This window comes from Myotis nattereri, assembly GCF_964212035.1.
Source record: "Myotis nattereri genome assembly, chromosome: 6".
Lineage (NCBI taxonomy): Eukaryota > Metazoa > Chordata > Mammalia > Chiroptera > Vespertilionidae > Myotis > Myotis nattereri.
In genome coordinates, this window is record NC_138081.1 from 12,214,099 (window position 1) to 12,237,042 (window position 22,944).

Consider the following 22,944-nt stretch of genomic DNA (forward strand, 5'->3'; position numbering starts at 1 on the left):
AGGGAACAACACTTGTCAGATCGTTCTGCTCCAGGAAGGCCTCCACATTTGTTCAATTATCGGCTACTAGCTTTGGACTCCTTTTTAAATTTCTCACAGACCTACATCAAACACATGATAATGTTTACCTTTCTTCAAATTCCTCAAGTTCCTTTAAAGAAAAGTCTCTTTAGCCAAATTAAAAAAAACAACACACACACACACACACACACACAAAAAAAAAACCAACCACTAACTAAATGTCTAATATGTTTATTTTCCTTCAATTATAAACTAACTTTTGGCTTCTGGCTAACAACCCATTACTGTCTTCCTCCTGCGCAGTAATGTTTCAGGGCTGTTGACAGGGTTCAGGCAGCAGGAGATTCATCCCAGGAGTTCAGTTCCACTGGACTCAGTTCCTCTGAACGTTGCCTCCCCTGGCCAGTGGGGCCCGTGGGACGCTGTGTCTGACCAGGATCTGTGCTGGGAATAGATCCTTCCCCACCCACTGGTTTCTCCTGGAGAGAATTACATCAGGGGATAGAACACAGACCCACAAATTTCTCTTCCTCCTCCTCCTCCTCCTCCTCCTCCTCCTCCTCCTCCTCCTCCTCCTCCTCCTCTGCCCTCCAAAGGAATGATTTCAGGGAGGAAGGGCAAGCAAGCGAGAGGAAGTAGTTAATATGGGTAATGGTGAATTTGAGATTTTTCTTTTGGAATTTGAGAAATTTGTAAATAAAACACTGTTGGTAAGATTACACTTTTTTTTTTTTTTTTTTTACAATGCACACTATTAAGCTTATACCAGCTTATTTTCTAGAAAAGAAGAAAAAAAGAAAGCTGAGTGACTTGCAAAGGAATATAAATCTACACTTTGGAGTTTTACAAAATTGAAATATTTTATGTCAATATTTTCAGTGTTGGCATGAGTGAATTCTATTCATGGAAGACTAATAAAATAGAGAAAAAAGGAAATATCTGTGTTTATGAGTAGCTGAATAATGTAACTTGCAAATATATATATATATATATATATATATATATATATATATATATATATTGCCTAAAAAATCACTTTGATAAAGTACAATTCACTGTTATAAAACTAGAAGCTTGGCCAGTTTTCCATGGATCAAACCATTATAATTTTTTTAAAATCTCTAGAAAAATAACAGAACAGTTATGCAAAATAGAGTCCTATTTCATAACCACTAGGACTTCTTTTTCTCTACAAGCTTTTCCCAAGATGGTCTATTATTATTGTATCTAGAAAGTTAAGCGTTTTTGAAAGGCTACAACCTGCATATAAATGTAACTATGATTCCACTGTGTAAGTCCTCAGGACTCATGCACGCCCCCCTAGTGGAGGAATGGGGGACTGCAGGTAAGAGCACAGGCCCTTAAGCCAGGCTGTCTGTGTCTGGATCCTGGCTCTGCTACCTATGAGCACCCTGACTCTGAGCAAGTTATTTATCATTTCTGTGCTTCAGTTTTGCCATTTGTAAGATGGAGCTAGAAATGGCATCTACTCATAAGGTTGTTGGGAGAATTAAATGAGTCAACATGCTCTCAGGACTTAGAACATTACCTGGTTAGGAGTAAGTGCCCCCAGAGTGTAGCTAATCTTTGATACAGTACTTTGATTTTTTAAAACACAGTCAGCTAAAAGTTGCTTACCAGTCTGGGATCAATTTCTTCATTAAGAACAGCTTCATTCTTGATGAGCGCCACCCGCTGTGCAAATCTGCAGGTAGATATAGACTCCTGAGAAAGGAAAACAACGCCTTAAAATGTCATGGCACAGAGAGATGGAAAGGGAAAGACGCACATCTGAAGAGAAATGTGCAAGAAACACAGTGAGGAAACGTGCCTCCAGGTTAGGGAGCTTCGCTCTAGAATAGTATTTTTTATTAAGGTGTTGACTGGGCTTAATAAAATGGTCAGTGCCAAAGGTGTGGGGGAGCCCGAGGTCCTAAGTGGCAACTGGCATGTGTTTCTACTGCTGATTGTTAAAGCAGAGCCACATATGCCAATCACAACCATAGCAGGTGCCCTGGTCCATACGCATGAAAGGTGACAAAAGAAATGTTTGTAAGAAACCAAAAAGAGAAGCACGGAGCAGGGCAGGCGGGCTCGGCCTTGTTTGGAGAGGCACCTGCCACTTCCGCTTTCAGAGAAAGTCTGAACCACAAACATTAAACCGAAATGCATGAAACATCAGCTAGATCTCGAAAGTGACTCAGGAAAGCCATTCAGTAGTGAGTCCTGCCAAAGCATCCTGGGTACTGTGCCCAGCAACATGCTGAGGAACACATCTCAGAGATGGCTCCCAGGTATCTTAGTAAGCCAGAGTGAGAGGGGCAGGGGAAGCTGATGCCTCCTCTCACGTCTCTGCCAAGGTAGTGAACCACCCATCAGCAGGTCTTCTGAAACCATCCTGTGCCACGTGAAGTCAATTCTCAAGTGGGGTCATTCTAATGCTGACAAATAATGCAAAGCTGTGGATTCTGTAGGGTGTACCTAACCTGAAGGCACACCCTAACCCAGCTGAAAAGATGGAAACCCACCCAGGACCCTCGGCTCTGCACACAGACTAACATTAATAACTCAGACTGAGAGCTCCAGAAAGAAGGGCCAACATACGTCGATGTTCCTTTTCTCCAGAGAGAGCGTGGCAATCATGGTGGTCATGCAGTTCCCTCCCAAACTGTCTCTCAGGACACTGGTCATCATGGAGTTCCTGTAGGGGATGTGCGAACGGTGCTTCTCTGAAAGCGCGATGATGACCTGCGGCCGGGCAGACAAACCGTGTCAGCAGCCTGGCAGAACATGTACGTCGGACAACTGAGCAGCAACTGCGATGGGCACCACAGGGAAAGGTGAAGCAATGCAGGGAGACGCCCAGGACTCGGGCTCAGGAGAAATATCTTCACACCCTTCAGTGCAGGAATGGTGAAGATGGAATGAAGCAAATGTAGCAAAAACATACCACGGCGAACTCTGCAATTTCTGGACACATGATAGAGCGTGTACAGAACTGGCCACACTAGTGTTCTGTTTGCAGCCACCGGGAAATTCATATAAAGGCTCAAGAAGAAATCATGCCGGTTTTGAGAAATCCTACCAAACTTGGTCTGTCTCTCATCTTCAAGTTAAAAGAGGCAGATCAGTATCCTTTTGATACCTTTTATATCTGAAGTAGCTTTAACCAGAAAAGTAAAAATGTTAAATTCACAAAATTGTATTTTTAAGACTTTGAGATGATAACTTTTAACTAATATAATATAAACTTCAATCTGTAAGCAAATCAAAATTAAACATTAGTTTAACAGCAAAAACTACATATTGATTTATTAGAAGCTGCTTCTCTTCATTGGTGACTTAATTTGTTTATTTATTTACTTAATCCTCACTCAAGGGCATGCCGAGAGAGAGAGAGAGAGAGAGAGAGAGAGAGAGAGAGAGAGAGAGAGAGAGATCATTGTGAAAGAGAAACATCGATTGTTTGCTTCCATACATGCCCTGACCAGGGATCAAACCTGGAACCTGGGTATGCGCCCTTGCCAGGAGTTGAACCAGCAACCTTTCGGTGCACAGGAGGACGCTAAATCAACTGAGCCACTCCAGCGGGGCTGCTGATTCATTTTTAATTATAAAATTTCCAGCCGGCCTGTGCTTAAAGCTCTCAATATTTGAAACAGTTATAAACTTGATGAGGAAATTACAATTGCCTCTAGAATTACGAAGATCTCAGCTTTATAACAGGCATCTATTCGTGAAGGTGAAATCTTTAATTGGAGATCAAAATGTAAACTTTAATACGGTACTAAAATCTCACTGTAGTGTATACATGTTTCTGAGTAATTAAAAAAAAATAAAACTTACAGATTCATAGGCTACAAAACAAACAATGAAAAACGGGCAGTAGAGGTTAGATTCTGGTGCCTGACTGTCCAGGTCCAAACTCTAGCTTTACAGGGTCATGCCTCAGTCTCCTCATCTATAGTGCAGGGAAAAGACAGTGCCTACCTCAGGGATAGCTGGGAAGATTAAAAGAGTGAAATGTACAAATATGAGTAGTACCTAGCCTATAAGTGCAGTCTACATGTTTGCTATCATTTTAAGTGATAGGGGTCATTTATGTTGATTCAACTAAGGCTTGTTCATCTTAGTCCTGAGTGTCTTAGGTACTTAAAAGGAAGGTACTAGATGGGTGGATGGTAGATGGATGAAAGGCTGCTGTGGGTTGTCCCCACAGGAGCCACTAGGGGCTCAGGGTTTTCCTGGGAGGATGAATCCAGTGCTAGGATGCCCACTGCAAAGCATCAGGAGTACGTGGCCCACAGAGGTGACTTCAGGGGCACCACACTGCCCTGGCTCTTGAAAATACTGCCAACACCTGCCATTGTCCTGGTTCTCCCCCTCCCGGTGCAATCGCCACCATCAGAACTTCTTCTACTCCTTTCTTTTACAAAACAATATTAGAGCATTATTTGTGAAGGCTGTTATGAGCAAAAACATAGACCTTACACACTGGTCTCCTTGAAATTAATGACCACTGACTTCACTGCAAACCAGAAATCCTGTGATAGTTTGACCAGGACCATCTCCTGACCTGTCACTAAATCCATTCCACCCTCCTCCAGTTACTGCCCCGCTCCCGTGTAAGGCCAGCACCCCACCCTCACCTTCCTCTCTTCTCACCTGCTTCACTTCTCCAATTAACCCCTCTTTCCTCTAATCGATTTCTCTTCCTACCTGGATCATTCCCATCCTGCATGCCCACTATAGGCACTAAACTAAGGTGGCTCTTTGCAAGGTCATCACCAACACCCACTGAACCAAAATTGCCATCTTATTAGACCTCTGAATCTGTAAAGAACCTCCTTTAGGAAGTATTATTCACTTAGTAATCAGGACACCACACGTCCCTGTTACATGTCCCTGTTTTTCATCTTTCTTAAAAACTAGTCAATGTATGCTTCCTTTTCGTCTTCCCAAATTATAAATTTTGGGGTGGTCCAGGGCTCTATCCTTGATCCTCTTCTTTTTCTTACCCACACTCTCTCCCTGTGTAAACTCATCCAATCTCCTGGCCTTAAGAACATCTATATCCTGATCTCTCCCCAGCTGACATCATCGGCCTCACCTCTTCCCTGAGCTTACCCCTATGGCAACTCTACATCTTGGATGTCTATTCTTTACATTCTCTCCCCTCTACCGCTAAACCCGATTCTTTCCCAGACTTTACCCATTATCATTATTTTTTTAAAAAAATATTTTATTGATTTTTTTACAGAGAGGAAGGGAGAGGGATAGAGAGTTAGAAACATCAATGAGACAGAAACATCGATCAGCTGCCTCCTACACACCCCCTACTGGGGATGTGCCCGCAACCAAGGTACATGCCCTTGACCGGAATCGAACCTGGGACCCTTCAGTCTGCAGGCTGAGGCTCTATCCACTGAGCCAAACCAGTTAGGGAAGTGGTTCTCAACCTGGGGGTCGCGACCCCTTTGGCGGTCGAATGACCATTTCACAGGGATCACCTAAGACCATCCTGCACATCCGATATTTACATTACAATTCATAACAGAAGCAACATTACAGTTATGAAGTAGCAACAAAAATAATTTTATGGTTGGGTCACAACATGAGGAACTGTATTTAAAGGGCCAGAAGGTTGAGAACCACTGGGTTAGGGCCTTCCCCATTATTATTAATGGCACCACCATCTACTTACTGGCTCAGTCCAAAATCTCAGGCATCATTTCTTATTTCCCCTCACCTCCAACATCTGATCACGAGCAACTTTCTATTGGGTTTAACTATAAAACATACCCAGAACTGGACCACCTTTCCCCACCTCTCTGCCACCATTGCAGCCCAAGCCTCCACCTTCCTTCCGGGGATAATGGCACATGTCTTTGAATCAGTCTCCTGGCTTCTCCTTTTGCCCTCACATGGTCTACTCTCCACAGAGCAGCCAGAAGGTTCCTTAAGAAATGTAAGTTACATCAAGTCACTGCCTTGCTTGCGACTTTCACGAGACACTTAGTATCAAGCCCCCACTCCTGTGTGGTCCGGTCCCTGTCTACCTATCTGACCCCATCTTCCGTCGTACGTTCACTGCTCCCACCGCCCTTGCCGTGCCGAGCTGACCGCCTCACAGCCTTTGAACTGCTCCTTTTACCGGAAATATTCTTGCCTCAGATTTTCTTTTTTTTTTTAATATACTTTCATTGATTCCAGAGAGGAAGGGAGAGGAAGGGAGAAAAACATCAATGATGAGAGAATCACTGATCGGCTGCCTCCTGCACGCCCCCTACTGGGGATTGAGCCTGCAACCTGGGCATGTGCCCGTGACCAGAATCAAACCCGTGACCCTTCAGTCTGCAGGCCGACGCTCTATCCACTGAGCCACACCAGCTAGGGCTCCCCAGATTTTCACACAGCTTCCTGCTTCTCATCAAATCTCTACTCAAACTTCACTTATTCACAGGGCTTCCCTCAAATCCCTATAAAAAGCAATATCCCTATCTCTAAGTTGTCACTCCCTTCCATTTTTCTTCAGGCACTTGCCTCTAGCAGAAATTTCATGAACTTGTTAGTTATCTGCCTTCCCACTCCCGCCCCCCTCCCCCAGGCTTTCTCTCCACAGGCCAGGGACTTTGTTTCTCCTGTTCATTGCTCTATCTCCACTGCCTGGAACAGTGCCCAGTGGCCAGTACGTGTGGCAGAAACCAAATCGTCTCACTCAGCTCCCATGACAGCCCCTATTCTAGTTTTAGGTCCTGTAAAACCGCATTTCCTAGTCTCTCTTGCAGCTCATGTTTTGCCTGAGACGTAGCTCCATGGAGCAGACACCCCTGTGTGGGATCTGGAGGTGAGCGAGGAGGGTGGTGGCCCTGAGGACAGTCAGATTTACAGGACAGTGTGGTAACAAAGGCATCTGTCTTTTCTGCAGCAGCTGCACGGAAGCTTCTGGAATCTAGGACTTTATGTCTCAGTGGCAAGTGGGGATATTGCAGCGCTTGCAGAGCGCGGTGGTGTGGTCAGATGCGCGCTCACCATGTGTTCAACATGTGCTCACCACATTTTTGTTAAATTAATTTGAACAGATAAATGAGCAGATTAATTAGTTCACTGGGAAGCAGTGTGAGGGTCACGCGCATGGAATGGGATTTTTGAGAACTAATTTCAATGTAATTGGAAAGGAAGTGGGCCAGACCCAAGTCTGAGTGGCCAGGTGGCCGCCCAGGGCGCTGAGCGGAGCCAAGCGGACAATGAAGTATCTGAGAGCGGCAAGGCAGGTCTGACAGATGTGCAGAGAGAGTGGCACTAGTGTTTATGAATCACCAGTTAAATATCTAACAATGTTCTAAATAGGTTGAAGTTTTCATAAAACAAATGTCACTATTTTTTCCCTGCTCCAAGAAATAATATTGATATCTACTCTATTCAACAGCTTTATTGACAACTTAGACAACATAAAGAAGAACATATTAAACTTCCTGTCGACACTAAGTGGTGTTAGTTAACTTGTCTTTTGTTGCAGCAAGAGAAAACATAATTTGAGTTGGCTTTAATCATAAGGGAAATTGATTGGCTCAGTGCTACCACCACAGACTCAGTTATGCCTGTATCTCTGCTCTATCTTTCACACAGGAGAAGTCTGCCTCTCCTCCTGGCATAGGATGGCTGCCAAATGCCCAATTACTAACTTCCTTATTCATAAGTGAGGTGAGAAAGGGCCTTTTTTTCCCAATCAGCTTCTCTAGGGACCAACTTGGGTCATGGGTCCACCCATGAACCAATCACTGCAGCCTGGGGTCATGGGCTCATCCAGGAACCAATCACTGCAGCCTGGAGAAAGACAGGTTCCAACCAGTCAGGGTCCACTCGTAGAGCTGGGATGGGCTCCTGGCTGCTACTCCTAGAATGAATGGTGTACACGGAGGCAATCCCAATGTCCTCCCCAGAAAGGGTTCTAAAGTTATTAAAGGAAATAATTAAAATTCAAAATGGGAGTATAGATTAGAAAATACAGTCTTTAAAAATTGGGGAAATGAAGTCAGTTCCTGAGAAAAGAAAGAAACCAGGATTTGGAGTCGGAATTCAGATTCCCCACTTGTGTGATCTTAGGTAAATCTCTTAAATGTATTAGCCTCAGTTGCTTCACCTGCAAAATCCCCACCTGTGACAGTGGGATGAGAATGCCTGCCTGGCTCTCAGAAATGCTTTGGAGATCAATAGAGATCGTTTTTGGGTTAGTTCTCGGTAAACCGAAGGCAATGGGTTTGGAGGCATCTTCAGACCATGTCCTTTACGATCCCCGTAGAGCAGTGGTTCTCAACCTTCTGGCCCTTTAAATACAGTTCCTCATGTTGTGACCCAACCATAAAATTATTTTTGTTGCTACTTCATAACTGTAATGTTGCTACTGTTATGAATCATAATGTAAATATCTGATATGCAGGATGGTCTTAGGCGACCCCTATGAAAGGGTCACTTGACCGCCAAAGGGGTCGCGACCCGCAGGTTGAGAACCGCTGCCGTAGAGACTTGTCTTAGCCACAGAGACCCAGCCGCAGGCCATTTCTTCAGAAGAGACTCTGAGCAGGTACCACCTCAGCGATGAAGTGCTGAGGGGCCCCCCAATCAGCCCCGAGCCAGCTCTGCAGAGTGGCCGGGCCTGGGAGGAGCAGAGCTGGGGCTGCTGTGGGCTCTGCAGTGGGCGGGAACCCAAGGGGAAGGAGGTGGTCATACAACCGGGGTTGTTTTTTTTAGCATTCCCGTCCATGTTGGATTTCATATATAAATACAATAACATGTTCCTGAAGATATTCTTTCGGTGACAAGAGCAAAACTCACATTATACGTAATCGTACCTCCAAGTACCTAGAAGCCATGCCTAACATCAATAATGCAGTTTACTGCTGAATGAGTGAGAGAGGTTTACTTGTCAGAGCTCAGAGGTGCACGGAAGTCACCCTGGGGAAACCGAAAGGATCTGCGTGGTCACAGGGCACCGGCACCCTCGGGCTTCTCTTCTGAGCACAAAGCGCTCCGCGGCGGCCAAGTGGAAACAGACACCCCGGAAGCCCACTGGCGGGAGTGACCCGACTCGGGTTTCTGTGCTCACGGCGGTTTCTCGCTGCGTGTTGGGCGGGTGGGACCGTCACACCAGGAGCGCCCGGGAGGCTCACGGTCAGAACAAGTCTGTTCGGCCCCTTTATCCTCCACGGGCTCGAGTTCCGGGCTGAGAGTACCGTACCCTGCTGTGGTGGTTTAAGATGTTTTTGAGGAGACCTTTGGAGACAGTACTGCATACACCAGGAGAACTCCAAAACCAACAGCCCCTGGCACACAGCGTTGTTCACCTGAGCGCCCAGCCAGGTGCACGGCCCGGCCGCCTGGGCTGAAGCGGGTGGGAGGGCTCCCGGTTCTGGCCGAGGGCAGAGCCACTGCGAGCTAATTAATGAGCCAAGGTCGCCAGAATGTCCCAGGCCAAATCCATCTCCCTCTTATACAGTGACGGAGACCCAGAGGATGTAATTCATTTCTGACCCATGGGTTTGTTACAGCTTTTATCTTCCTGCACGGTGAGAAGTCACTTACATGATTTGCTCTTTCCCTGGAGAGCATGACAGCACAGCCTAATTCTCAATCACACATTTGTTCCCATTGCCTAGGTAACTCACAGCGCCCAGTGGACACGCGATCACAGGTTGTTGAATGTATCAAGGAATGAATGAAACTAATTAAACTCATTTGTGTTACACTTCCAGTCTCATTAGACACAAAGAAAATGTGATTATGAAAGTCTTTGAATTGTTATTTCATTAACAGTATCTGCCTGCTGTTTCTATTATTCTCATTCTGTGTACTCTGTGGTTCTCTCTCTCTTATCTCTGTGTGAAATTCCAAAATTTCTCTATTACACACCTCCTTTCTTTCTGGCAGCTACTTCCTGACTTAACCCCACATGTCTGCCTCCACATACATTTCCATGTTAATGTTCTTTCCTCTCATGCTAATCTCCTCTTTCCATTAGCTGATTCTCAGTGCAAACAGTTAACAATTGGAATGATACAGTGGGTGAATATGAAACAGATGAATGACATTCAGAACCGGTGGTGAATGCCATGTGAGGGTCACTGCGATCCTGGTGCAGCCCTTGTCCTGGCCGGGAGCCGAGGGCAGCAGACTCCCGGTCCCCTCTGCCTGCCAGGCTCTACCCAGTTCTGGCCTGGCTTGCTCCTGCTCATTCTGCAGGTGTCCGCCTAATGTCAGCGCTGAGAGAGCCCCATGGCCGCTCCCTCCGCTGCCTACATGCACAGCGACCGGCTCTCTCACTCCTCGGACTCTCCCTGTACAGCTCTCACCGGGACGGCAGGCGCATCCTTGCTCAGTGCGTGTCTCCCTGCACTGGCCACGCGGCCCTCGGGACAAAGGCCGTTTCTGTTTTGCTCACCACTGTGCTCCGGGGCAGGCTCAGACCTCAGCACATGGCGCTCCTCGTAAGTATGTGTTAAATCAATGCAGCCGTTCTACAGAAAACCAAATGCCACATGGCCACCAATGCGTCCCCCATGGGGCTGATGCTCCGAGGATTTTGAAGAGAAGTTTGTGGGGAGAGAAAGAGCTTTAATGAGAAGTAGCAGCTTGCAAAGATGGTGTAAAACAAAGAAAAAGAAAGGATTAGGGGCAACGCATTTCTTTTGAGTGATTACAACTGGCGGAAGTTCTGGTTCAACTGATGAACGTTATTTTCTATGAACAGATGGATGTAGAGGGAATGACAGGCCGTGCTACCATATGAAACATAGAGGTACCTTTCTTCGCAGAAAGCACATCGCATACAGCCCAATCATGGTTTCCTCTCAATGTTTCCTCAGTGTCTTACTAAGTAAGAAGCTCTGCTAAGGAGAAGGAGAAACACCTGAGATAAAAGAGCCCAGGAATGCTGACTCTTATAGAGACACGAGAACGGTGAGGTGCCCGCGGCCTTGTGCTCTGGGCTGAGTCTAACTACGTGCACCTGTTCACACAGAGCTCCCTAGGTTTTCTCTCAATCGCTTTTTCAGCCAACGTGACCATTACAAAGCATTCGACACCAAAACAACATCAGTCTCAAAGGTTCATTAGGTAATTTAAAAAGGTGCTTTCCCCCCTTAAATCTTTTAGCCTCCGTCACTCATTAACAAGTCCTTCTGCCTTGCCAATATACTCTATTTCTCCACTCCAGTTTTTGATCAGGTTTCTCTTCTTTCTAGAATTTGGAAGTAGTAGCCATCTTTCACATTCAACTCCCAGCACTTACACTCAACGCTGATAGGGATTTGAGAAATCTCATTCAATTCACTCATTTTAGAGATAATATTTTTTTTTTCCTGGAAGATTTATTTAGCTAAATTCAGATGAGCTTTCTCTGCCCTCAAAATCAAACTGGTTGGTTGGCTGTTGTCCGGTACACTGAAAGATGGCCAGTTCAGGGCACATACCCAGGTTGCAGCTTCAATCCCCAGTTGGGGTGCGTACTGGAGGCAACCAATCGATGTTTCTCTCTCACATGGATATTTCTCTCTGCTTTTCTCTCTTTCTGTTTCTCTTTATCTCTTTTCCTTCCTCTCTCTCTAAAATCAATAAACATATCCTCAGGTGAAGATTAAAAATTATTAAAAAGTAATGTTTATGTTATGTATGTTTCACCACAAAAAAAGAAGAAAAGAAGTAAAGCAAAACAAAATGTCAGGAGAACGCCAGATGCAAAATACACTGTCAACAAATGGTGGATAGTTACGGCCCCTTCTGCCCATCTCACCTGTTCTAAGTAATGCAGAGACAGGTTGATGTACTTGGCCTCTGTCAGGAGCTGGCCCCCTACTCCAGTCTTGGCGACTCGCTCGGAGCCAGCCAGGTCCACCAGGTGAAGTTTGGCGTGCCGGACAGTTGCAGATCCCGGTTCTTTGCTTGACAAATGAATAGTGAAAATGCAGTGGGAACGAGTGGAAGCTTGGTTCATAGGAGTCTACAAAACAAAAACAATGTGAACAATGAGAAATGTTGAAGAATATCAACATATATAAATTTCTATTTCCGATAAGACATTTCCCATGAACACCAGCGCTGTCAAATGGAATAACAACCACCAAACACTTGTAGCTGAGACCCTTACATGAATTATTTTAACTGTTTTACATATTGAATGCCTGGTAGCAGATGTAGATGGGTTAATTCAGGAAAGGAGAAAAGAGTTTGAATGCGGTAAAGCTTGGGTCCTCTTACTAATATGACAATTTTATTTCATTACATGACAACAATTCACACCTTAACCTTGGCTAGCCACATCGAAATGCTCAATCTGGCGATCATGGCGAGAATGGATGCGTGGAGAGAATTCATTACACAGTTGTAAACACAACCTGTAGACAAGGATGCCCAGCATCCCTGCTACCACCTAACACAGAACCGGAGGTCCCAGCCAATGGAATAAACAAGAAAAAAATATACCAGACATAGGGATAGGAAAGTACAAGATCAAGTGTCAGTATATGCAGGAAATACGGTGGCCTCCATAGAACATGCAAGATCATCTACAAACAAACTGTTAAGACTTACAATGTTTCTCTTTCTGTTTCTCTTTCTGCAAGATCAAAATGCAAAGTCTATGAAGTTTTAATGACCCAGCAACAATTAGGAAGTATCATAATGGTGCAAAGACGATGAGATAATAAGGGATTAATCCTACAAAATGTGTAATTTGTAGGGAAAAAGACAGAATTATATTAAAGGCACAAAAAAGAAAACCCAAATTAATGGTGCGCTAGATATTAAAATACTGTTTCATGGGTGAGAAATCAAAATTAATCTATATGTTAATGTATCTAGATTAACCTACATATTCAATGTGGTTGAAATAAAATGCCACAGGTTTTGTTTCTGGAACAGAACAAACAAATTGATTCTAAAAATCAGATGGAAGAACAAATATTGAAAAATAACAAAAACAATTACACGAAAGAAAAACCAGGAAAGGGGACTTGTCCTGCTATATATCAAGGGGCATCATGATGCCACCATAGTTAAAACAGAGGGTCCTGGCACAGGACCAGGTGACAGGGCCAGGGAACATGCTGTGCTCACTCAGGGGCTCTGTAGGACAGAGGTGTGGCCACCCCAGAGTGAGGAAGGATGGCCGGTCAACAATGGTGCTGGGATAAATGGCCATCCATCTGGAAAACCATAAATTTAGATAGCCTCACACTATGCACATGAGTAAATTCCAGATTGTATTAAAGACTTAAGTATAAAATACTACAACTTTAACATATTAATGTTAATATAATTAACATTATAATATAATTATAACATAATTATATTATGTTATAATATAACATAATTATTATAATAATAATAATAATAATATAATAATTATATATAATTATATATAATAATATAATAATAATATATATTATTATATATATAGTTATATTATAACATAATATAAGATAATATGATAGCATATTGCAATTAACTCAAGGTAGTAATGGATATTTTAGGATAAGACATAAAATACAAAAACAAATTGATTTAAAATATTTGACCTGATAATCCAAAATTAAAGGACTTCTGTGTGATAAAATCTACCACAAAGTTTAAAGATTGAGAGAAGATATTTGAAGACATATAGCTGACAAAAGATTAATATTTGAAATAAAGAGCTCCCACAAATCAATAAGAAAAAGATGAACAACTCAGAAAAAAATAAGCAAAGATTATGAACAGACAACCCATAAAGAGTATACCTGAAAATGGTTAATAAGTATTTAAAAAATGTTTAAACTCGTAAATAGGTAGAGCAAAATAATTAGAGTTATAACAATAAACTATTTCATTCCTATCCATTGTACTGGCAAAAACAAATTTTAAGTAAAGTTTAACAAAAGTGTTTGTAAGAATATAAAGAAATGGGAACTTTTATATGCTGCTGGTGGGAATGTAAATTAAGAACTTTTTCTGAGAGCAATTTGATAATATGTGGTAAACTTGCAAATGCTTATAATCCACAACCCAGCAATAGACTACCAGGTATATTTCCTAGAGAGAAATTGGGAGAGGCACACCAGGAGAGGTAGGGGAGGGGGGGGGAAGGGGAGGGTGGAGAGAGAAAGAGAGGGAGGGAGAAAGAGAGAGAGAGAGAGAGAGAGAGAGAGAGAGAGAGAGAGAGAGACTGAAACACTGAGCAAGAAATTGGTGCTAGATGTACAACCTAAATGAACATCTCTGGTGAAAATATGAATAAGCTGGGATAATTTAAACTATAGAGATGTTAAAATAAAGCGACTTTTGGGTAGAGTGACCTCGGTTGATTTCTAAAATAGAAGGCTGAGGACACAGCAAGCTAAAAATGATGTACACACTATGTTAGAACTTAATTACTAAAAATGTAGTGTGCAATGTAGAAATATTTATCCATGGTGCTATAACTTAGGTCTTTAAGAATAAAAAATATGGACTGCAAAGATATGGCAAGTCAATGGTAGTAGTTGCCTTTGTGAGGGATCGAAGCAACAAGCCAACAAGGGGACTTCAATTTTATCCCACTGCTTTTATTTAAAAATTATTGGAAGCAAATTGTGATATCCAAACACATGTAAAAATAATCTAAAAATATCCCAAATGAGTATTCATATGAGTTTTCAGAGCCCCACTTTTGCAGAATGGAATTGAAACAAAGAATCCATATGGATGCACATGTGTGCAGAAGGTTAACATGCTTGGATGCTATTCCAACCAGAAATTGCCTGTAAATATAAATTCTTGATATACACTATCATTGACTTACGCCGATGCGCAAAATACCCAGATGTCAAAATACTGGCATAGTTTTGGTGATGATGATGTAGCTAGTGAGGTAAATAGGCTGAAAATTTGACCCATTTCTTGTCGCCACAATAACTATACCCGGCCTAGCCAGTGTGTGATTTTGCTAAAGTGGATCAGCAAATAACTGTGCATGTAAAACCGCAGACTCAAATTTAGAACCTAAGTTGAGGTGTTCTGGAAGTGACTGTAAGTTATTTGCAGAACTTAAACATGGGTTTCATTCCACTGTTACATTCACACAACAATAAATCCTACAGTACTGTAATGAACGTCAAGTTGACAATCGATATAAAAGAAAACCATAGCGACTGCCCCAACAGCTGTCTTCTCAACTGAGATACTGAAGCCACAGTAAAATGTAGGCCCTTAGTGGGTAGGGGAAGAGTGTACCCATTTCAAAGGAGTGTGAGATTGATATCAATTACATCGCATTTCTGGAGTCTGTAATTAAAATGCCGTAATATGCCGTAGGAGTCCATGCCTACAATTTTGTAACGTCTCATAAATATTTTCTGCATGAAGTAGTAGTTGGTGTCCTCTCAGCTAAAATTTTCTTAAACCTCAGAAAACATTCTTTCACTGCAGCCGTTTAAGTGTGATTGAGTGTGCGGGTGTCTGCTCTGTGTTTATTTAAGGACGTCTTTATGTCTCATAGGCGTTTGTCCTTTTCAAGATAAAATTGTATTAAAACCTTTCTGAAACTGCCTAAGAACAGATGGCACCGTTTAGGCAGATTCATTCAAATTTAAGCGCACATTTTAAACAAATGCGCTCTTGGCACTGGAGACTGTGCCTTTGGAAAAATCCTAGTGATAATTAATCATCCCCATGCAGAGAGCTTTCACATCTCATATCAGTCCATGCACACAGCTCTGGGCAGGCAGTACAGAGCTAGAAGGAAAATAAGACATGGGCCTTGCCCTCAAGGAATCTGTCATCTAGCTCAGGAGCTAAAGACAAAACGTGTACAATGAGAGTCCACGGTGAGAAGAAGGCAAGTGTGCAGTGAAGAAGGCGATCTGCGCTCGGCTGGAGCATCTGATGCTGCGGGTCACACCTAAGAATGCTGCCCGTCCTCATGCTGGGAGCTCTCCACCCGCTTCCCCTGCTTTCTAGAGTCACACACTCCCCGGTCCTCTTCTGATCCTTTCTCTTCATTGGGCCCTTTTCTCTCCAGTCCCTAAAACAGACATGCCCCAAGCTATGGCCATCATTTGTTTCCTCCTTGGGGAACTCTTCCTTCCACTGTTCTAATTCTCAACAGTAGGCACTGTAGTGTAGTTAAAACTCACACCCAAAATCTTAGAATTTGCCATGAACATTGGGGTGCGGATATCTTTTCGAATCAGTGTTCTTGTTTTCCTCAGAGAGGTCCCCAGAAGTGGAATTGCCGGGTTATAGGGCAGTTCTATGTAAGTGTTTGAGGAATCTCCATACTATTGTCCATAGCGGCTGTACTGCTGTACTGGTTTACAACCCAGCAGAGCACGGAGCTTCCCTTTTCTCCACTTCCTCACCGACACTTGCTCTTTGTTGTACTGTTGATAGCAGCCATTCTGACATGTGTGTGGTGGTATCTCACTGTGGTTTGGATTTTCACTGTTTACAATAGCCAAGAGATGGAGGCAAGCCAAGTGTTTATTGATAGATGACTGGATAAAGAAAACACACACACACACACACACACACACACACACACACACACACACACACACTGGAATACCACTCAGCCATAATAAATGAAATCTTGTCATGTGGGACAACATGGACAAAGCTGGAGACTATTATGCTAACTGAGATAAGTCAGCCAGAGAAAGACAAATACTGTATGATTTCACTTCTATGTGGATTCTAAAAAAAAGAACGAATTAATAAAATGAAACAGAAGCACACTCACAGGCACAGGGAACAAACTGATGATGGCCAGAGGGGAGTAGGGAATGGCCGCAAAAGGGGAAGGGGAGTAAGGAGTACAAACGTTCAGTTATAAAACAATCCACAGGGATGTAATGTGCAGCCTAGGGAATATGTCAATAATATCACAATAACTCTGCATGGTGACAGATGGTTACTAGATGTAGGGTGATCACTTCATCAGGTATATAAAAGCTGAATCGCTATGCTGTACACCCGAAACTCATATAATATTACATGTCAACTATAATTCAAATTTTTTTTTAAAAAGGGGGGAAAAACTTAGAATTTGATATTGAATGACCTCATTTTAAGTCTGGTTCCATCACTTACTAGTGTTGAAATCTTATGAAAATTTACACAAAGTAACTTCAGTTTTCATATTTTTGTACGCCATAATAACACTTGCTTTGCTGCAAAAAAAATAGCAGTTGAGTTACTGATTGTTGAAGTGGTCCATGAGCTGAAGAGGCCACATAAACGCCAATCACTGTTGATATTCGCTCTATTCAGTGCCTCTATATCCTTATTTCCAACCACAATTTCTCTGTACACCAGATTAGAACGTCTAAGAGCCCGACTCATGATTGTCGCTAAAATGCCTTGCCAACATCTTGAACCTAACATTTCCCCAAAGCAACCTCGTCACTTTCCCTCAGTCCCTGTCCCACAAATGGATATCCAATCTGTCCCATTCCTGTCTACTCTCCTCATCTCTATCTAAATATCCTTTACCTCTCACCTGGGTTACTACATTCTCTCCCTAGCCTCCCATCTTTACGTTGGCTCCCTCACTTGTTCTCCACCTTGCAGACAGAGTACCACTTTAAAAAGACGTATTTGATTATGTCAATCCTACCTATATCCCTGAATGGAACTGACATGCTCCCGAGATTAAGTATCTCTAGTTTCTTCAACTCTCTTATGCAACTGTTTAGCAAACTCTTTTTTAAATGTAGCACTTTCACACTCTGAATTGAGTAGATTCTTTCAAAAGTCTCCTAACCACAGAAGACACTGGAATCTGGGCAATCTACACTGAATGTTGCCAGTAAACAGCACATGAGGTGTTACGCCACATTAGTTCCAGCCCTTTACCCAGGCTAGGGAATGTCTCTGGAAAACACACACACTTATTTGATGACTACATTGGATTAGTTCTTACCCCAACATTACAATCTGTTGACATAATTCCAGATCTTTTCTTTTTTTTTTCTTTCAATTTTGAGCTATCTACGAATGAAAATAACTTGTATCTCCTCAACCAAATGATGTGCAAAACACCAAGTAGGGCAGGACAGCATTCCATGAAGACACCACCGCTCCCTCCTCTGCTAGGTGCCAGTTATGGGTATTTTCAAATTGGCTTTAATCCCAATGCTTTTGTGTGCCTTCCGTTCCTCACTACATCCTAGACCAGTGATGGCGAACCTTCTGAGCTCAGCGTGTCAGCATTTTGAAAAACCCTAACTTAACTCTGGTGCCGTGTCACATATAGAAATTTTTTTGATCTTCGCAACCATAGTAAAACAAAGGCTTATATTTTTGATATTTATTTTATATATTTAAATGCCATTTAACAAAGAAAAATCAACCCCAAAAATGAGTTCGCGTGTCACCTCTGACACGCGTGTCACCTCTGACACGCGTGTCACAGGTTCGCCATCACTGCCCTAGAGGGTATTTGGGGAGACTTTATAAAATACAGTGAATTCTCTTGATCTGTGAATTCTTATAACCCTATCAGAAAAGCCAATGAAATTAGTTTAAGGTGAATCAATGCTGATTCTTCCCTAATTGCTTATTGGCTATTATTTAGTAATCTTTTTACAGATCCTTTTCTTATGGCTTGATATTAAAAAACAGTTAACTTGTTCTTTCCCAAATAGGTTTACTTTTTTGGAAAGTTGAGAATAGATGACTTTTATTGACAGGGTAAACGCCTAAAAGGTTCGCTGGGCCCCTGCAGATTCCTCATGTCTGCAGTCTGTGGTCCACGAAGGCCAGGTTTTTCCCTTTCTCACCTCCAGTACAGCCACGTCCCACTTCTCACTGAGGGCCCGTCGGAGGGTTACCTCCTCTAGGAAGGCTCTCCACTGTCTTCCTCCTCCCTCCCGGGCTCTGAACTCCTCCAGGGCAGGAACTGGGTCTTAGTCATCATTGTACCCTTAGCATAACATAACGTAAAGTGCTCAAAAATGTTTATTAACTTGTTGACTCTTGCTCATTTCTAGTTTTCTGGATGCTAAGGCATGTTTCATAACTTCTAAAAATCTCCAAATAATTAGGAGACTACATCTGCAGACTGTTTGAGTGCATGGAATATAATTCATTTGAGTCTAAAAATTAGAATTTTTTGAAACAGCAGATCAACTCAAATCTCTTTGCCTATCTTGGGCTTCAGTTATGCTTTGTGCCCAGTTCCAGAGCATTTAACCAGTACCCCTCTACCTTCAACTACCCTTTCTCTTGCGTAGAATGCCCTCTTTCTGGTCAAATATTGCCTAGTATTGCTTACTGGAAAACTATGTGCCGTAGACCAATTCCAGCATGTCATAATTTCAAGAGTTTCATCAAAAGGTTGATGAGACTTGGGGATTCAACAGGGTTGAGTCACACATGCAGTCACCTGTTGGGAATGGCTAAAGGCATTTCCCCAAACCTGAATAGGAAACTGATTGTGGCTGCCAGACAGTTAAAGGGCATCTTAATCTACATGTTATTGCCTCCTACTGGCCAAACACCTGAACAGCCGTAGGCTATTCCCCAAACTGACAATGGACTCTGTACCCTTTGAAACCTTACCCTTTGAAGTGTATTACCTCCACCTTGCCTTAGGACAAATTGTGTTAATAAAAGCAAGGGTCCTAGACAAGGAGGCACTCTTCAGTTCCTTTAGCTGAAGGTCCTCTGATCCCCAGTGCCTTTCAAAATTATAGCTCGTCTCCGGACTCTTTATCAGTCTCTGGATTTCTATGTCATCTACATGCAGCCCCTTTTCCAGATTCCTGAACCCTTCTTGATGCTGGGACATGAACCCCGGCAACTATGCCCCTTTCCTCCTCCCCAAATAATCCTACTCAAAATTTACTTATCTTCATTAATTCCCTTGGACTATTCTCAAATGGTGTTAGGCATTGCATTCATAAAGGCCATTAGACATATGTGCATATAGTAGGAGATCATGGTATTCAAAATAGAAAAATGCAAAGAAAGGATTGTTCCAAATGGATTTTTGAATGTCCATCTTTTTTTTTTTTAAACATGACATTGTAATGGACAATATGCTCCAGGTGGTCGTGGGGTGCGATGGTGTGATCCATTGGGCTACCAGTGTTTGGCAGCCAGCCAGTTCTGTGCACTATAAAGAGTGATGCGGATCTAAAAGGTGACTCAACAATGACCCTCTCAGGCAGTGGTGGCTTCAAACTGTCTGCACAGAAGGAGCAGCAATGTGCTTGTACAGTGGTCCCAGAAGATGCTTTTGCAGGACACTTTTCACAGCACAGCATTAAACTGAGGAAACACCACAAGCCTGCATTGAAGACTAAAGCTCCACTCTCAGAAGCTATTTCATATGGTAAAAAAAATCTCACATTTCATTGGACAAAATCACTTCCTATTGAGCAGGACATACTCCTGGGCCAAAAGAGAAATTTAAAAGAAACAGTATAACGATCGGATTGGGTAAGCCTGATAAACATTTCCCAAAGGCTGTGCATTCCTCTTCCCTTTTGGGTTTTACAGACATACAACAACCAGTCCTGCTATTCTGATTCTTATCGGTAGATCAACTAGGAACTTTGTAAATTAAATATTCATAATGCTATGTGTGTGTGCCCATCTTAAAGACTGAAAATTTTGATTTTAGGGGAAGGAATTGATAAGTAAAATATGGTTTTGTGTTTATATAATGTGGTCTTATGTTTTTGTAACAATTTTTCTCTTTTTAATCTCACATATTTTCAATAACTTTGAAAATGATTATAGTTAATGCAGCCTTCAGTGATCTACATACTGTCTTTATATCACATATAAGATATTCCAGGATCTTTAAATATGTGTTTATTTCTTGTCATAGCTTTACCTTATATTCTATTCTTATGTATCAGTCTTTTTAGTCACTCTGCTATTTTGGAGTGAAATATCTCCACAGGAATTCCCGTTGATGTAGACTAGGTTAGGTTAAGAAACTCTCTCTTGGACTGAATAGGAATACATGATGTATAGGTTCTTTAAAGAAAACCAGGTAAGACCAACAGCAGCAGCCAGAGTCCAGAACCCAGCTTTCCACCCCGATTCCCCTTCCTAATAACGCTCTCTACCTGCATGTCCCAGCTGATCTGGTCCTCCCCTCACCTACTCCATCTGCATCGAAGACTGAAAGTGCCAATCTCCATGCGTTCTCTAAGCTGATACCCTAGCTTTTCAGGTTAAAACACCCTGGACTCAAGATGACTAACCCTGGCCTCACTGGATAAATAATTCCCTGTCTAGTTCTTCACATAGTCTCTTCATGTTCTCTGGCTCAGGCGTGGTCAGCAAGGCCAGACCAAACCTGCTGGTTTAGCATGTGGCCACCAACACCTGCCTTCATCTTTTTCTGAGATGGCTTCAGAACACGCTGTCTAGCCGCAAAATACCCCCAATGAGATAGCCCTCTGCTGAAACGAATGATCCCCAACTGCCATCTTCCTTTCTGATTTTTCTCTTTATAGGACACACAGCTGTTAGAAAAGCAATCAAAATCATTTTCCCTGGCTGAAGGATTTCTCAGTCCATCATGTTGTCAAAGTAGTTTTGTAAGAGAGAAAAATAGAGTAGGCACGCGGATTCTGCTTGAAATGTAAAAGTAAGCGTTGGAACAATCTGGGACATATGACAAGAATGTTCCAGCAATTATGATTCACCGTTCGAATAAGAACATCCTACTATGTTTTATTGTGCTATATCCCTCCTCACAGGTCTGGAAATAGTTTGATGGATTTTTATTTTTACACCCTCAAAGATTTATTAGCTGACAATGATTTGGGGAGAGCTGACTGTCAGAGTTAGTGATGGCTCTTCTTCTGTTGATGTCAGAATTCAGCAGATTGCTTCCCTGTGGGCCATTTCTCCAGCATTTGGAAAATCAAAGTGAAACACATTTATATAGAAAAATCCAAGTATGCTGAAGTTGGCACATAAGGCAAATTGCAAAGAATTTTAGCTGTATCTCTAATCAGAGTTATATTCAATTATCATCTCTGTTTGTCATCCTGGAACTGATGTTATCATATCATCAGCATAAAGAATTGGTCTCTGAACAACAGAAACTCTATAACCCCAAATAGTCCCCCCTTTTGTACCTGCAAGAACAACCATGGCTAAATTTATTTATTTATTTATTATTTTTTTTAAAATATATTTTATTGATTTTTTACAGAGAGGAAGAGAGAGAGATAGAGAGTTAGAAACATCGATGAGAGAGAAACATCGATCAGCTGCCTCCTGCACATCCCCCACCGGGGAAGTGCCCGAAACCCAGGTACATGCCCTTGACCGGAATCGAACCTGGGACCTTTCAGTCCGCAGGCCGACGCTCTATCCACTAAGCCAAACCGGTTTTGGCCATGGCTAAATTTAATCCTCAGTGGCAGTCAGTAACTCATCCGTCTAGCATATCTACTTATTTTTTTAATTGACTAACTTTTTTTTCTTTTCCTTTTAAAATTCAGCCTGGCTTACCAATTTCCAAGTCTGACCATACACATAACTGGAACAATACTATGATGGGGCTAAAAATTCTAATGATGTCAAGAATTTATAGCAGTTCATTAAACTGTCTTTAAGGAAAACCTTTTTTTACACATTCTAATTACCTTCAGATTGCAAGTACACTGACAATACATTTATTGTCCTGTGTATAGACAACAAGGAGCTTCTGGGATTACACACCACGCAGAACTCAGGTAAACGTTTAAAAAATGTTATTTGTATGAAAGAAATTGGTCCTATCATGTTGATGGCAACAGCTCTCAATGCAGTCTTTGAGTTTGGACATCAAGATCAGCAACAGATGAGGATCTGAGAACATGTCACTCACAGTAGAGATGGAGGTGCTGAAGGAAGAACTAGAAGCACAGATGTCTAGTCTGAGGTATAATATTTCACTCC

General features: G+C 42.4%; 1 protein-coding gene across 1 annotated transcript in view; it reads right to left on the bottom strand.

Moving 5' to 3' along the window:
- Window positions 1-22,944, bottom strand: part of KIF6 (kinesin family member 6) — a 380,047-nt gene that overhangs the window by 226,959 nt on the left and 130,144 nt on the right. The window contains exons 7-9 of the mRNA XM_081094290.1: window positions 11,810-12,016; window positions 2,626-2,769; window positions 1,660-1,746 (exon numbers count right to left, since the gene is read on the bottom strand). Of these exons, the coding sequence (XP_080950416.1) occupies window positions 1,660-1,746; window positions 2,626-2,769; window positions 11,810-12,016 (438 nt within the window). The remainder of the gene's footprint in view (window positions 1-1,659; window positions 1,747-2,625; window positions 2,770-11,809; window positions 12,017-22,944) is intronic.